Source organism: Suncus etruscus, chromosome 8 (genome assembly GCF_024139225.1).
Source record: "Suncus etruscus isolate mSunEtr1 chromosome 8, mSunEtr1.pri.cur, whole genome shotgun sequence".
In the NCBI taxonomy this organism is placed as follows: domain Eukaryota; kingdom Metazoa; phylum Chordata; class Mammalia; order Eulipotyphla; family Soricidae; genus Suncus; species Suncus etruscus.
This window is the reverse complement of record NC_064855.1, coordinates 64,834,690-64,851,157: the sequence shown is the minus strand read 5'-3', so window position 1 is coordinate 64,851,157 and position 16,468 is coordinate 64,834,690. Positions and strand designations below refer to the sequence as shown.

At 40.9% G+C, this 16,468-nt stretch overlaps 1 protein-coding gene and 1 non-coding gene across 2 annotated transcripts in view; both read left to right on the top strand.

Annotated features, from left to right (window-relative positions):
* The first annotated feature begins 5,069 nt into the window (after positions 1 to 5,069).
* On the top strand, positions 5,070 to 5,202 carry LOC126016528 (small nucleolar RNA SNORA51). Its single transcript, XR_007498323.1, has one exon. It is a non-coding gene; the product is annotated as a small nucleolar RNA SNORA51 (small nucleolar RNA).
* A 10,656-nt stretch (positions 5,203 to 15,858) lies between these two features.
* The window catches only part of ATP7B (ATPase copper transporting beta), a 58,561-nt gene continuing 57,951 nt past the window's right edge, over positions 15,859 to 16,468 (top strand). The window contains 1 exon segment of the mRNA XM_049778883.1: positions 15,859 to 16,188. Within this exon segment, the coding sequence (XP_049634840.1) occupies positions 15,943 to 16,188 (246 nt within the window). The 5' untranslated portion in view covers positions 15,859 to 15,942.

Below are 16,468 nucleotides of genomic sequence, written 5' to 3'. Positions count from 1 at the left end.
ACTATGATTAGTGAACATATGTTGCATTGCTAATTAATTAATTAATTAATTTTTCCTTTCCCTCCTTCCTTTCCCTTTTTATAGCCAACAGCTGCACACATGCTTGGTTGTGGTACTTTGTCGCAGTTGCATGTCTGTAGTTGTGGTGCTTGTGACATTCTGCTAATTGTCATCAGGGGTTGCTGTAAAACTCAAACTTGTGCTATAGAGCTCACAACCAGAGTTGTGGTACTTGCACACCTTTTTTAGTTGTCATCTTTGCCAGGAATGGTAGCCCCTTTCTTACTCGCATATTCGAGTATATACATATACACTTGGCTGTGGAATGGGTGGGAATCATTTGTGGCACTGGAGATTATGAAAAGCAGAACTACCAGGCTCCAACAGCAGTGCTATTAGAACTATGCTCAGCAGATCATGGTAGCCACTGATCATTGGACTAATCTTAAGCTTGTATAAGAAGAGCTTCAAGCCATTGAACTATCCAGAAGCTCTCATTTAATTTCATTTAAATGAATAAAATTTGTTTCATGGTCAAGCCTATGGTATTTCTGGGAGAATGCTCCATAGGTGTTTGATAATACATGTATTCTGGAGTCAGACAGGAAGAACATGTGTCTAACTTATGCAAGGTCTTAAGTTTTAGCCTTGGCACTGTAATCGTATATTGTAGGGGATAATTCTGGTAGTCCTTGTGAACTGCAGTGGATCTGTGTGCCGTGCTCTGAAATAGGCACTTAACTTGACTATTAGGTCTTCACTGTTGGGGGATTGATTGGTCTTGGGTTCCACAGCACCTCTGGGAATGGCCTCTATTAGAAAAAAAGATTCTTGCTGTGAGTCTCTCTGGATGCCAGTTACATCAGAGTCAATTTATTTGCAGTGTGGCCTTTGTGTTTTGTATTTTGCTGCCAGGTCTCCATGCCAAGCAAGTCTTGGGCATCCAACAAGACTTAAGGACACTGTTGGACAAATCTTCCACCCTCTCTCCCTACATCTGATTTCGGTTGCAAGTAGAGATTTTTAGGTGTGCATTTTTGTGCTTTTGACCAACATACTATAAATGGGAAGTCCCAGTGACCATCCCTCATCACCACTATCCAGTGAAATTGATTTGTAAGAATGTTTCTCAGACACAGATCTCAAAGAAGCATTCTACTTATTAGATTAGCCATTGAGTTATAAAGTAGGAGCAGCCAGATGAAAGGATTCAGAAGGTGGAGCATGGAGAAAGGAAGCACCTTCTCTGTGACTTTGCTTTCCCAGGCATGTATGTGTTCAGACATGTTCTTTGGGATATTTTTAATGGAGACTTTATGAAAAGACTTTTATGAAACACAAGAACTTTCACTGACTTCATTTCAGAAAATTTTCAGGTACTTACTTCTGCTAGTCAAAGATTGCCTTTTTTGAGTTTTAATAGTGGGACAGGAGATTCTCTTTTTTTTCTTTTTTTAATTTAATATTTTTTTTGAAATTTTCAGTTAGAACAAATTCTGCATTCATAAGAACAAGAGCATTATTAATTCTTACAAGAACATGAGTTGTGGCCTTTGTCCATTTATTTCCCTATTTGAGACCAAGACCAGTGGTAGAGTTGGCAATGAGAGCTAAAGGAAACTAATCAATCCCAGAATTTTTTTTCTCATGATATTCATAAAAGGCATTTTTAAATGGCAGGTAAAGATTAGATTGATATCTCTCATTCTACATTTTCTTGTTCATTGGTCTTGGTCTTAGTCCCTAAATAGCCTACTTCTTTCTGTTTTCTTGAAATCTAAGGGTTTGAACATGGCATGGAAACATTCTATTTAGAAACTCTAAGGAATTCTTAGGACCCATTGAAACTGTCGAGGCATTTTGATACTGCAAAAGTAAGGCTATAATTAAAATATTTTCATTTAAATTTCTTTTTATTTTTAAAAATCACTATAGTTAAGCACTGTAGTTTACAAGGTTGTTTATAATACAGTTGTTTTTGTAAAGTTACAAAGTTGTTAATGATTGAATTTCAGATAGTGTACAACACTTTTCATCATTGTATGTTTCTCACCATCAAGTGCCCTTAGTTTCCTCCTGCTCTCCTCCCTAGTCTCGCCCTGACTGCCTCTAGGTCAGACATCCTCTCTCTCTCTCTCTCTCTTGTTCTCTCTCTCTCCTCCCTTCATCGCTTCCCCTTCTTTTTATTTATTTATTTATTTATTTATTTATTTATTTATTTATTTATTTTAGATACTGTGGTTTTCTTTTTTTTTTTTTTTTTTTTTTTGGTTTTTGGGCCACACCCGGTGACGCTCAGGGGTTACTCCTGGCTATGCGCTCAGAAGTCGCTCCTGGCTTGGGGGACCATATGGGACGCCGGGGGATCGAACCACGGTCCATCCGAGGCTAGCGCAGTCAAGGCAGGCACCTTACCTTTAGCGCCACCGCCCGGCCCCGATACTGTGGTTTTCAATACCATGAAAACTAAGGCAAAAAAAAAAAAAAAAAAAAAAAAAAGAAAACTAAGGCAATATTCCTATGGGGAGATCATTAAATCACTTTATCTTTTTACAGCACCCAATTCTTGACCAAAGTGATAATTTCCAACTATCATTGTCATAGAAGGCTCTTCTCTAACCAGTGGACAGTTTTGTATCCTAGTCACTATTTCCTTTGATATGCATAAGCTTCTTTTTTTGATGACATTCAGATGTGCTCAGAGTCTGAGCTAGGGAGTCATTCCTGATGGTGCTCACAGGATCAATTTGGATGCTGGGAATTGAACCCAAGTTGTCTGCATGCAAGGCAACTACCCTCTGTGCTATCTCTCTGGCCTAAGATGCAGAAGTTTCTTGCTTTAATGTAATTCCATGTGTTTATCTTTGTTTCCACTTGCTTTGTCAGTAGTGTTTCATTCTTGAACATGCCTTTAGCTTCAATGTCATGGAGTGTTTTACCTACATTTTCCTCTAGTATCTTATGGTTTTGGGTCTGATATCAGGATCTTTAATTCGTTGTGTTTTTTTTTTGTTTGTTTTGTTTTGGGTCACTCCCAGCAGTGCTAAGGGGTTATTTCTAGTTCTGTGCTCAGAAATCACTCCTGGCAGGCTTGGGGGACCATATGGGATGCTGGGATTCAAACCACCATCATCCTGGATCTGCTGCCTGGATCTGCAAACGCCCTACTGTTGTGCTATCTCTCTGGCACCTCTTTAATTCATTTTGATTTGACATTGTGTAGTGTTAAAAAGAGGTATGAGTTAACTTTTTTTGGTATGTAGTTGCCCAGTTTCCCCAACACCAACTCCACTTGTTGAAGCTGCTTTCCTAGCTACACTTTGTATTTCTGGTCCCTTTATTAAAGATTGATTTGATTTATGTCTGGGGGCCAGTCTCTGATTATTCAAGACTATTCCATTGATCTGAAGGTCTGTTTTATGTTGTTTTAATGACTATTGCTTTATAGTACAATTTAAAGTTGGGGAAAGTGAAACCTCTCATCTTTTTCCTAAGGATTGCTTTAATTATTCATGGATGTTTATGTTTCATATGAAATTCAGGAGTGTTTGATTCATTTCTTTGAAAAATGGCATGGGTTATAGGAATTGCATGAAATCTCTACAATGATTTGGGAAGTATTGTTATTTTAATTATGTTAATATTCCCAATAAATGAGCCGGGTACATGTTTCCATTTTCATGTGCCCTCTTTTATGCTCTGATCCATCTACTTGTATATCTCTCTCTGGACTGTACATGCCAGGCAGAGATTCTCCCTCACACATGTCCCAAGAGGGGAAGGGTGTCTTCCCATTGGTGACTATTTCTCCATCTAAAGGCTTTTCCATGACTGATAATTTATCACTCACTACTGGTATTAAATCAGAGAGACCCCATCTCCAAGTATGATGAGCTGGCTACCACCTCTGCAGACTCAGAGTTTGAAAATAGCTCAACCAGAGATACAATCTGTGCCCCAAGCCTGGAATCAGGTTGACAAGCCAGTATTTGCAATGCAAGTCCTTGGCACTGTCAAAAGGTTTAATGCCTGGAATGATTATGGATTTATCAACAGAAATTACACCAAAGATGTCTTTGTTCACTGGACAGCTATTAAGAGAAACAATCCCAGGAAGCTTCTGTATAGCATTGGAAATGGGGAGACTGGAGTTTGATGTCCTTAAAAGAGAGAAGGGTTCAAAAGCTATTAATGTATCCATACCCAGTGTAGTGCTAGTGGAAGATAGCTGATAGGTTCCTAATCAACATAGGTTCTGCCAATTCATCCTCTGGCCTCGCTCAACTGCCCACAGTAGCAGGGGTGTTCTCAGGCAGGACAGAAGTAGGCAATGAAGAGGAGAGAGTTGAAGACTCTAGACAGCATCCCAAATGCTGATGCCAACTGCCTTTTTTCTACCAAAGGTGCCCTGTAACAAGGACCTCAGCTCCCCAACCTATATCAGCTTATTGAGGTCATGGATGGGTTAGAAGCCAAGGAGAAAGCCCCATTTTAGGGGGACCAACAGCAGTGAGATGGTCCTCCACCCAGATTCTGGCCCATGTACCAAAGGCCTTTCCATCCCTGGAGACCTCAACAGAAGGTGGAGATGGAGAAGAATCAAAGCCCAGCCAAAACCCAACTGAGAAGAAGCTGCTTTCAGAACCTCCTACACCTGGGTCGCCTCCAAAAATTAACTTTCCTTTAGGTTACTCTTTTGATCCTATTTGCAACAGTCACTATATTTCTGGTTAAACTGTGTGTTCTCAGAATGGTCTCCCTCATCTATGGGTTTTGAAAAAAATGAAGAACATTTGTGTAATAATTCTCAGAGACAAAATAGAGGAGAACTGGAGGATCCAGCTCCTAACATGAGGCTCACCACAGGGATCTTTTAGTGCAGTCACAGAAATAATTACACTGAGAACTATCATGACAAAATGTGACTGAATGAGGGAAGTAGAAAGCCTGTCTAGAGTACAGGCCGGTGTGTGGGGTGGGGAGGAAGGACACTTGGAATATTGGTCATGGGAATGTTGCATTGGTGAAGGATTTATATATATATTTTAAAAAATCAAAAGAAAAGAAAAGGCCTCCCAATTCTTACCACAGGCTGTGTTCTTTATACTGACTGTATAGAAAGAGGAGGTACAGTAAATGCACCCCATATGCACCTCAACACAGGCCCTTTGCCTGGTCTGTATTGTGAATTGGGGGACAAAAAATAAACTGTGTGTTCTACCTGTATATATCTTAATAGTTATTCTTTTGTTCTATGCACTATTGCAAACATATAATTTTGTGTCCAACTCTAGTGGTTTAATATTAGTTTGCACAATTCAAGGGAAATACATAATGTTAGATTTTTAATGGTTTTCAGCTATTCTAGTGAATGTTTCTCAATTGCTGTGATGTTTGATTGTGTATATCATTTAGCAACTTTTTCTCAAATTATGTCTTCAAAACTGTCTTTGTCCACAGAAGTCTATGTAAAAGGAACTTGGATACTTTAGACTCTTACTGTAGTGCTCATTATAAGAATGTTTTAGCAAACTTATTTTTAAATTATGTATATCTACAGAAATGTTCTAATAATTTTGTTTAGAGAAGTCTATGAAACAGGAATTTAGATGTGTTAGACTCGTATTAAAGTGCTTGTGTAAGGATGTTTAGGTATTTGTTTTCAAATGAAGGATATCTGCAAAAAGGTTCTAATGTTTATGTTCAGAAATCTGTTAAAAGATTTTGTGATATGTTTAAGACAAGGCTATGAAAAGCTGATTGCTTTGAGAATGATATATGCACAATCAAAACCATGATCCTGTTAAGTCATGTCTACCCCCAATAGCAGTGATTCCTAGGAATTAACTACAATAGTAAGTGGCTTAAAATTTCCTCACCACTTTACTTGCCCCTAAAAGTTATTTTTTCCTTTTATTATCTCAGCTTTTACTGCACCTATTAAAAATTACAGCCACTTTTGATACTTTGCTGTGAGCTATGATCTGGGGTTCCTACCTCTAGCAGAATACAATCTAGCATGATTTATCTAGCCCTTCTCTATGTTTTTGTGCTTAATAAACCATCTCAATTCTTGTTTAATAAACAGAAAAGAGGGAGAGGTAGCCACTAACCTTAAGCACACACTCTGTTTTTAACATCTAGAGTGCACATCCTGCTTTTCTTTTTTTTTTTTTTTTTTTTTTTTTTTTTTTTTGGTTTTTGGGCCACACCCGTTTGACGCTCAGGGGTTACTCCTGGCTATGTGCTCAGAAATCGTCCCTGGCTTGGGGGAACCATATGGGACGCCGGGGGATCGAACCGCTGTCCGTTCCTTGGCTAGCGCTTGTAAGGCAGGCACCTTACCTCCAGCGCCACCGCCCGGCCCCATCCTGCTTTTCTTAATCTCCTTACCCTTGTCTTCCCTAAACACAGAAACACATACCCTGTTTTAATCTTCTCTCACACCTACCTGATTGGCTAACACAGAGTCCACACCTTACTCTCCTCTAATATAAATATCTATTTCCCATTTACAATAAATGGAGTTACTCTCCTGAAGTGGCTGGTGGATGCTTCTTTGTGAATGCTCTATTTGCCTGAGATCTGATCTCTAGTGACTCAACATCTTGGGATTTGGCCTTACCAGCCTCATTTCCTCATTAGAGGAAAGGTTTTTAGTTTTTCCCCATTAAGTATAATGTTTGCCATGGGTTTTGGTAAATGCTTTAACTAAATTGAAGAAAGTTCCTTCAATTCCCATCTTTGCTAGAGTTTTTTTATCATGAATGGGTGCTAAATCTTGTCAAATGGTTTCTCTGTATCTATTGCTATAATCATAATTTTTATTTTTTCTTCTACTGATATTGATTGACTTTTTGTATGTTAAACCATCCTTGCATCTCTGGTGAATCTGTTGATCATGGTAAATGACCTTTTTGATTAATTGTTCGATTCTATTTGCTAGTATTTTATTGATTATCTTTGCATCTGTCTTCATTGAGGATATAGGCCTATAATTCTTTTATTTTGTGGTGTCTCTATCTGCTTTTGGTATCAGGGTGATGATATCATTGTAGAAACTATTTGGAAGTGTTTGTTCAATTTTTTGGAAGAGTCTGAAAAGGACTGGAAGTAGAATAACTTCAAAAGTTTGAAAGAGGGGCTGGAGCGATGGTACAAGTGGTAGGGCATCTGCTTTGCATGCGCTAATCTAGGATGGACCACGGTTCGATCCCTGGAGTCCCATATGGTCCCCCAATCCAGGAGCAATTTCTGAGCACAGAGCAATGAGTAACCCCTGAGCGTCACCAGGTGTGACAAAACAAAAACAAAACAAAACAAACAAACAAACAAAAAAACCCAAAAGTTTGAAAGTATTCACTAGTAAATCCATCTAGGTCTGGACTTTTGCTTTTGGGAAGCCTTTTGATTACCATGTCAATTTTCTCAATAGTGTTAGATCTGCACCAGTATTTCACATCATCTTGGTTCAACTTTAGGAGATTAAAGAAGTTCAAGAATTTATTCATTTTTTCTGGTTCTCTCATTTTGTAGCATAGTCTCAAAGTAATTTCTGATTCCCCTTTGAATTTCTGTAATATCTGTTGTGATATCCTACCTTTCATTTCTGATTCAGTTTCTTTCATAAAGACAACAGTGGGATTTCTTTGGGTTGAGAGTTGTAATCAGAGAAACAGCAGAATAAGGCACAAAAATCTGAACTCTCAAGAGTTCAGAGCAATAGTACGATGGGTGAGTGTGTTTGCCTTGCATACTACTTAGATCCTGGACATTCCATATGGTTCCCCTGCACCACTTGGAGTAATTCCTGAATGCAGAGCCCGAAATAACCTCTAGTGCCACCAGGGGTGGCCAAATAAATAAATAAATAAATAAATAAATAAATAAATAAAATCTGAATGCCTCTCAAAAAATTTTTGGTATTGCATGTTTCTGTCATGTTCTTGAAACAGAAACTAGCCCAAAGGAAAGCTAGAGGAGGGACCAGGAGTCCCAGGGTGAGAATACTTCAACACCAAGATTAGTCCCTGGGAGTACTCCACTCATCCTGAAGGAGGAAACGGTGAAACTAGAGGAGAAGCCTAGAACGCTCTGTCCCACTCAGTCATTTAGCCCAGGCTCTATCTAAATGGCTCTTTATTTTTAGACACTCAGCTTAAAGAGATCTGTTGTGCTAGATGAAGTATTTCCCATTTTGCTGTTTGGTTCTTGTTTCCTTTCCAGAGGGGGGAAAAAAAAGAAAAGAGGAAAGACTAGACAAGCAAAGCCCCAAATCCCTTTGGGGCACAGGATTGGGGAAGGGCCTAGGTAGCGCTCAGGTGCTATTCCAGCATTCCCAGGTACTAACAACTAATGACCATGGTGTCCAGCATGCTTGTGGGAGTTCTGTCCTCCTGATCTTGAATCCTCTCATGCTTTTCATGGAAGATTTCTAGTCAGTTAACTAGGTGCTTAGCCAATAAGACAGGGAGAGCACTTAGACCCTGAAGAATAGCTTTTTTTTAAAAGGGGTGGGGGGAGACAGGGTTCACCCTATCTGGTGGTGCTCAGGAGTTAATCTTAGGAGACCATATGGAATGCCGAAGACCTCCCTCTCTGCTGTAAAAATGCTCAGGCCCCTTAGAGGCTAGGTCTTCATGAAAATATTTGAGTTCCCTCAAGACATGTGTCTTTGAAGAGATGTGGTGTGTTTCAAATGAGAGAAATAGTGCTATAGTAAAAAGGCAAGAAGACAGAATGTAACAAGCAAATGGTAAATTAGGGCTCACAGATGGTTTCTGAATCTGCAGCAGCCGCATCTTGGGAGAGATCAGGAGAGACAGTAAATATCTATACAGCATTTTTAATATTTATTTTTTTTGTGCTGAGATACAGTTCAGGGCCTAACACATGCAAAGCATGATTTCTACTTCTAAATTATATCCCTAACCCGGTGATATATTTTGGACTGATTTCTTTACTGGTTGCCCTAGCATCTGCTGTGTATATATTTGACTCAGCTTTGGTTTAGGCTAACTTGATTCCAATGAGATGTAGAAATATGACTTCCATGTAGCTTTTATTTATTTTTCCATTTTTTGGTAGTATTATAGTTGTGCATATTACATATATCAGTGTTAGGAGCTCAAAGATATAATGTTAAAATGATTATATTTTTATATCTTTTGAAAAAGCAGAGCAAAATAACAGTAGAGTAATATATATTATGGAGTTTGTTTTATTAACCTTATTTATAATTTCTGATTCTCTCCATTTATTTTAAGGATTAGAATTACCATCTGTAGTAATTTCTTTAGTTCCAATACAGCTCTGCTTCTCTGATCTCCTTTTTTCCTATTATTTGCAAGTATGTTGCATTTCTTTATAAGTCAAATGTGGTTGCTTTTAAAATAAGTTAAGAAAGAGGCCAGAGTGATAGCAGTATGGGGTCTACCTGGATGCAGCTGACCCAGGACGTTCAATCCCTGGCATTCCATATGGTCCCCCAAGCCAGGAGCAATTTCTGAGCGCATAGCCAGGAGTAACCCCTGAGTGTCACCGGGTGTGGACCCAAAACAAACAAAATAAAAATAAGTTAAGAAAAGAGGAAAAGATTAATATATATATTGTAAATATGCAGTTGACTTACGATTGGTATTTATTTTTACATGTGAATTTGAATTCTTTTCTGGGTATCAGCTATTTTAACATTGACTGGCACTTCACTTTGTGTTAAGCTATATTCACCTATAGTAAACACAAGGTATAAATTTGAATAACTTTCTTTAAAATTTTTAATTTTAATTTGTTTTGTTTTGTTTTATTTTGGGGCCGTACCCACCAATGCATAGGAGTTACTCTAGACACTGCACTCAATGGTCACTCCTGGCAGTGCTCAGGATACCATTTGTAATGCTGGGCCAAGTGCAAGGCTGGTATCCTACCTCTCTCTATCTGTCCCTCCATTAGAATATTTTTTGTAAGGTGAGCCTAATGTCAACAGATTTTTCTGTGTATTTTTCTAATCTGGGGATGTCTTTATTTCATCTTTATTTTATTGAAAAGTAGCTTTTCTGCATATGTGATTCTTAATTGACTGTTTTCTTCAGCATTTTAATAATACATTTATTTTACTTGAAATTTATTATGCTGCCTATTTATTTTTCAAAATATTCAATAAAATTTTAGTCAATAATTCCTTAAGTACTTTTTTCCTCCCTTGTCACATTTGCCTAAATATTGACTTCAGTATCAGACATCTGGGAAAAAGGAAAAAATGCTGATGTCTCTGTCATACTGGGAAGAAAGGCCAGGTCTGAGCAGGGGCGCAGGGACCCGGTGTCCTAGGAAGCTCCAGCTTGCATAGGGGTTTCCATCTTACTGTGCCTGGGAAAGGGCAGAAAAGGGAGTTTTCATTTCATTTAAACACCACACACCTCTCTGTTCTTCATAGACTTTAGTAAGATTTTCTTATATAAAAATTCCTTCATTGGCTGTACATAGTTTGAACCATTTCTAGAGATTTTCCACACACACACACAAAAAAATTTTTTTTACCAGATGCTTCGGGGTTGTAGTTCAGCAGAGTTCCTCCTCTTCTTGCCATTCTACTGTAGTCGACACTGCTGTCAATCAATTACATGAGAATTTCCTTGTAAAATTACAGAAAACCTCAAAAGTATCTGCCAGTGACAGTTGCAGATGTCTATCCTAGACTGGTGTGATCAGAGACTCGGCCTTCTTTCTCTGCTCTTCCAAACTAGCTGCAATACCTCTTCCTAATAAAGGCCTCTTGTCCTTAAAATGACTCTTCGAGACTAGAGAGATAGCACAGCAAGTAACGTGCTTGTCTTGCTTGTGGCTGACCCAAGTTTGGTCCTCTAGCATCCTCAGCGTCTGCCAGGAGTGATCCTTGAGCACAGAGCCAGGAGTAAGTCCCGAGCACCTCTGATTGACTCCAAACCACTACCAACAACCACAAACAAAAACAAAAAACCAACAACAGAAAAACCAAAAAGGTATTCGAGTGATGTCAGGAAGACACCAAATAAGGGGGAAATCCCAAGGAAGTTAAGGAAGGTAGAAGTGCCTTTACGGGACTATGAAACACTTATTTTGCTCTTTGAAAATATTTTTTTTTCATTTTGATGTTATATAATTTAGTATTTAGATGCATTATTATACTGAATCACTTGGCATTTATGTTTGCTCTGGATTCTCCAGCTCAGTGCAGTGAGGGCTTTATTTAGGGGAGTGGTTCTGGGAATAATTGTCCAGAAGCTAGATTGAAAGTCATGTTGAGTGCTTTAGTATTATTAATCGCCAGTGCTGGAAAGGCGAGGAGTAGACTGAAGGCCCCTCCCCTGCTTACTCTTCCAGGCCTGCTCTTGCCTGGTCTGGTGGCCCACTTTATGACCTGCAGAGCCCCTCAGTTGTGAAGAAGTTTTGGATACTTGGGCAATATCATTGGCTCAAACTATCTTTTTTGTTTTGTTTTTGGGCCACACCTGGCAGTACTAAGGGGGTTACTCCAGGTTCTCCACTCAGGAATTCTTCCTATAGGGATCAAATCCAGGTTGGCCACATGCAGAGCAAATGCCCTACCCAGTGTACTCTGGCCCCAAATTATGCTGATTGTTGTGATATTCATATATACCAGTAATCTTAAAATATTTTAAATTTTAAAATATTTTAGGTTTGGGGGCTATACTAAGTGTTCTAACTTTCTAATAAGCTCACCAAGACAGAAATTGTTTCCTGAACACAGGATGAACTCACTTCTCTGTGGTATATAGAATAACTGGATTAGGAAATGACTGGATTAGGAAAGGGGAGATGCCTAGGTCACCTCTGATACCCAGAGCTTAGGGAGGTAAAGGACAGAGAGGGAAATAAATCAAGGCAAGAAGATGAGAAACAGAAGTAATGAGGAAACAGGGCTGTGACTTTGGTTATATTTGGGATGTAGGAGAGTGGTATAGCTATATATCCAAAGCAAGACTTAGCAATGCTGAAAACATGAGATCTAAGCTGCAACCACCAAATTTTGTAATGTGTCTGTCAAGGTGACAGAGAGGGGCTGAGGTTGGGGTGGCGGAAGATGGAATATGGAACATTGGTGATGGGAGTTGATACTAGTTGGTGGGATTGGTGTTGAAATATTATATGCCTAAAACTCAACTATGAGTAATTTTGTAAACCACTGCTCTTTTGAAAGAAAAAAGAAAAGAAAAAGCAAAGAAAAAGTTGTTTCTTGTATCTGCTGCTGTGCCTTATGTGTATAAAGCCTTGGTATTGGGGCTCTAAATGAGATTTGCTTCTCACCATTCAGTCCCTGTGACCAAGAATGGGCTGGTGGGCTTGGGCTGCTGCTCATCTTTGTATGGGAACCTTCTGGACTACAGCTTCCCAGCAGGCAGCTTAGTGTCAGGTTCTGTCTTCTTGTCCTGTCACTGGATCTGGGCTCCTCTGCCTGAGTCTGCAGGAGTCGCCCCGCCCAGATTGAAAGCTGAATGTCCCTCCCCCAGGTAGGGTCCTTTGTGGAAGTTCTGAGAAACTGGAGCTGTCCATCTGCCTTAAGGCTCAGGCTACTCGGGTTTCCACAGCTTTGCTTAGGACACCTACAAGGTTTTTATTTTCATAGAGAAAAAAGCAATAAAGACCAGACAGGTGGGTAGGAGATAACTGAGGTGAATTTTAGTTTGCACTTATGGGGATGAAATAATTTAGTGCAAGTAGCCACTGGAAGACCTTTTCTACAAGGAATGTGCCAGAGATTCATGGGGTTTGCCCTGGATTTATGATAAGGAGAACAACAATAACAATACCACCCCCCTACAAAAACAAAATCAAAGAGCCAAAGTGATAGTGCTGCTGTAGGGCATTTGCCTTGCACATGGCTGACCCAGAACAGGCCTTGGTTCGATCTTGGCATCCCATATGGTCTCCCAAGCCAGGAGCAATTTCTGAGTGCCAGAAATAGCCAGAAGTAACCCCTGAGCATCACTGGTATGGCTCCCCCCAAAACAACAACAATAGAAATAAAAAACCCAACAATAAAATTCTTAATATAAAGCACATTCTTGGGGCTGTCTGTTAGTTCAGCTCAGCAAGTGTTTATTTAACATTTGGTCTTTGTTCATCCTCTGTTAGTTTTAGGCCAATGGACAGATAGAGATAAGACTGAATCTTCCTGGGGCTCATAGCTCTATTCCTGCTGAGCCATGCTAGTCGCCAGCTCCACTGTGGACTGACCCTGCCTGGCTGACCTCAAGTACCATGTCTGTGAGAAGTTTTGTCTGCCACACTATCTGTGGTCTGGATTGGAGAGAAATCTGGAATTCGGATAAGGCAGGGCCCTTGCTGAGGGTGTGGAAGAGACTCCAGAGAAGCCCAACTTAAAGGATAAGGAGGATTAGATGGGGGGTGGGGGTGGATACCCAGGGGTCAGGTGTGAGGAACCAAGAAGGAGCCAGAAAGAGGAGTTAGGCCTTGATTCTCTATGCTGGATAGTGACTCAGGCCCCAGCTCTTGGCATGTCTCTTCTGTTCTATGTGAATAAATGAATCTGCCACATTCACCTACACTCGGTTCCTCCCAGCATTGCATCTATCTCTGCCACATTTGAAAAGGTTTCATCATTTTCAGGGCCCCTCTTTGTGATCACTTGATTCCCAAGCCTGCTCATTTGTTTAATCTTCTCTGGGGATTGATTTCCTTTGCACCTTGTAATGCTGTCACCTCCACCTTCGAGTCTTGATTCTCATCCTGCCTGATCTGTATTTCTAAGTTACAGATAGAATCATGTTTTATTAAATACTCTGAGCAGCTCTCCACCACTTAAAGAGCAAAACCTGAACCTCATGCCCTTTAGAACCTTTCCCCCGTCCTTCTCTGACTCTTTTTTGGGTCTAGGAGACCACTTAAAAGAAGCTCACATATTACAATAAAGTGCTCCAGGTTTTTCATAATTCATAGTGCTAATAGGATAAACTTTTCAAAAGTGGGAGTCCTAACTCTCAGGATTACAACATATTTATTCATAGCAAAGTACAAAAGAAGCATTTATATTCAAATATTCTCTCATCGAGGAAAGGTTGAAATACGGTAGTGATTGTAAAAGGTAGCAGAAAGACCAGAGAGTTAATACAGTGGTTAGGTGCTTATCTTGCACATAACTAATCCAGGTTTGATCCTGGGCATCCCATATGGCCCCCCAAGCCTGCCAGACTGTTGAGCCAGGAGTAGTCCCTGTGCATTACCAGGTGTGGCAAAAAGAAAATAAATAAGTAGTAGAAAGAGAGAGACCTTGAAATAATTAAAATTAACAAAAACAACCAAAATACTGTGTTTAATGGGCATCAGGAGTCTGGACACCCTGCTTACAATGACCCTTAAAAGGAATCAGCAGACAGCATGTATCCCTTGGGGTCTCAAACTCAATTTACCTGGGGCCGCAGGAGGCAAAGTTGGGGTGATCCTTGAGTGCAAAGTCAGTAGTAAGCCTTGAATATTGGGGGGTGTGACCCAAACAACTAAAACAGAACAAAACAGAAAAGATTCCTCTAGGGCAGGGCCACAAAATGTTGTACGAAGGGCCATTTGCGACCCGCAGAGTTTGAGACCCCTGCTAGACTTTGGAAGCCACCCCTTAAGTAGGCAGGTGCCAATCGACCATGGGAAAGCTCTTGGTTGCTCCTGCTAATTCTCACTGCTGGCTTCTGCACAAGGGGGCCATGGTCCAGAGTCTCAAGCATGCCATTCATTTGGGAGAAGTCACCAATTTGGGCTTTTTTTGTTTGTTTGTTTGATTTTGGCCATACCCAGCTGTGCAGGGTTTATTCCAGGCCCTAAACTCAGGGATTACACCTGGCAGTTCTGAGAGTTTATATGGGTATGGGATGTTGGGAATTGAACCTGGAATGTTACTTTTAGGCTTGTACTATTTCTCTGGTACACAGACATATTCTGAATCGGTTACCCTGAGTACATTTCAGGAGTCCCAAGCTCCACAGAATCCATGAAAGGCAGGTGAACAGTGAGTTTTCACGAGGTCTCTTGGCAGGGCTTGGGGCATTGAGGACATTTGGGGGAGGGGCAGAGTCCTCAATGATTTTGAGTCAAAGGACTGTGTTCTGAGGGTCCTGCATACCTTGGGGACACCCCTTCCTCCCTCGTGACACATATTGCCTGTGAGGTGTAATGCCAGAGCCAGGAGACTGTGGGTGCCCCCACACTTGGAGCAGGAGGAGTTGCCAGGATTAGCAGCAGAGGGGAAAGAGGCCGTGCTGTGGGGATTACTTGAGCCCTGTGTCTCCTTCCATTAATCCTGTGCAATGATGGGAGCCCCAGAGAGACCTGGCTCGCTCCTGGCCCTTCAGTGAGTTTCTGTCGGCTCTTCTCACTGAAGCCACCCATGGATCCACAATCCACAGGGGAACAAAGCCTCGCAAGAGACATGGAACTTTCTTTCACCTTCTTGAAAATGCAAGTCGTGTTGCCTAGGCAAGTCTTATTCTCCCCAGTGACCTACGCTTGGCTGGTGAAGCAGCTGAAGTTATTCCAAGAAAATGCTCCGAGTTGGCTCATAGAAGGAAGTAGCATTTGTCCTCGTCCTCCAGGCTGGGGCTGTGGGAATGTACCCGCTCAGATTCTGAACTGGGCTCCTGTCCCTGCTGGCCCAGTGTCCTGGCAGTGCCTGGCGAACGTGTGCACAGGCTTTGCACACAGACTCTCAGCACCCAAAGCAGTAGTTGCCAATTGGTTGGAAGGATGTAGATAAACAAGAGCAAATATATACACAGTGGTGTTCTGTGTGCCCAAGTCCCCAAAGTTGCCTGCTAGATTCAGAACTTGCCTGGCAGCTGTTTCCTGAGTAAGAACTGCAGGGTTACCATTCTCCCTGCACACCCGTCTGGAGGAGACTTCTAAAGCATTTTCTTCTCGAGTAGAGTTGCTTTCATGGCTGGTGAAGATGTGTCTGTGGATATGGCGATGGAGCAAACTGTGGGGGAGCCTGCTGGAAGCCCCAAGCAATCCTTCTTGGCAACTCTGAGTGATCCCCGGGTCACCCTGCTCTCTGTCTGCAAGCAGTGGTCATTCAGGAGAAGTCCCAGCACCCAGACCTCTGTCCTGCCACTGTCCTCACAGGAGGGACGCTTGGCACAAAAGGGTTTGAATGGAAGTCGGGAAATTGGTTCCAATCAGGTCAGTGTGGCAAAAACTCTAAGAAGTTAAGAGGGGCTGGCCCCTGGTAAGAGATGAAGGTCTCAGCCTTGTGGGAATTCTGAGGAAGTTTTTCAAGATTTTAAATCTTTCGACTTAAAATGGTTTGGCTTTGTTGTTTCATCTTCTCGGACTCTTTTGTAAATCTGGTTGGGCAAATTTTCCAACATGCAAATAAGATAAAAATGGATGAGTCCCTCTTGATTTTTTTTAAATGTGTGCTTGATTATGTTCATCTTTATATTTTAGCCAAATAAATATT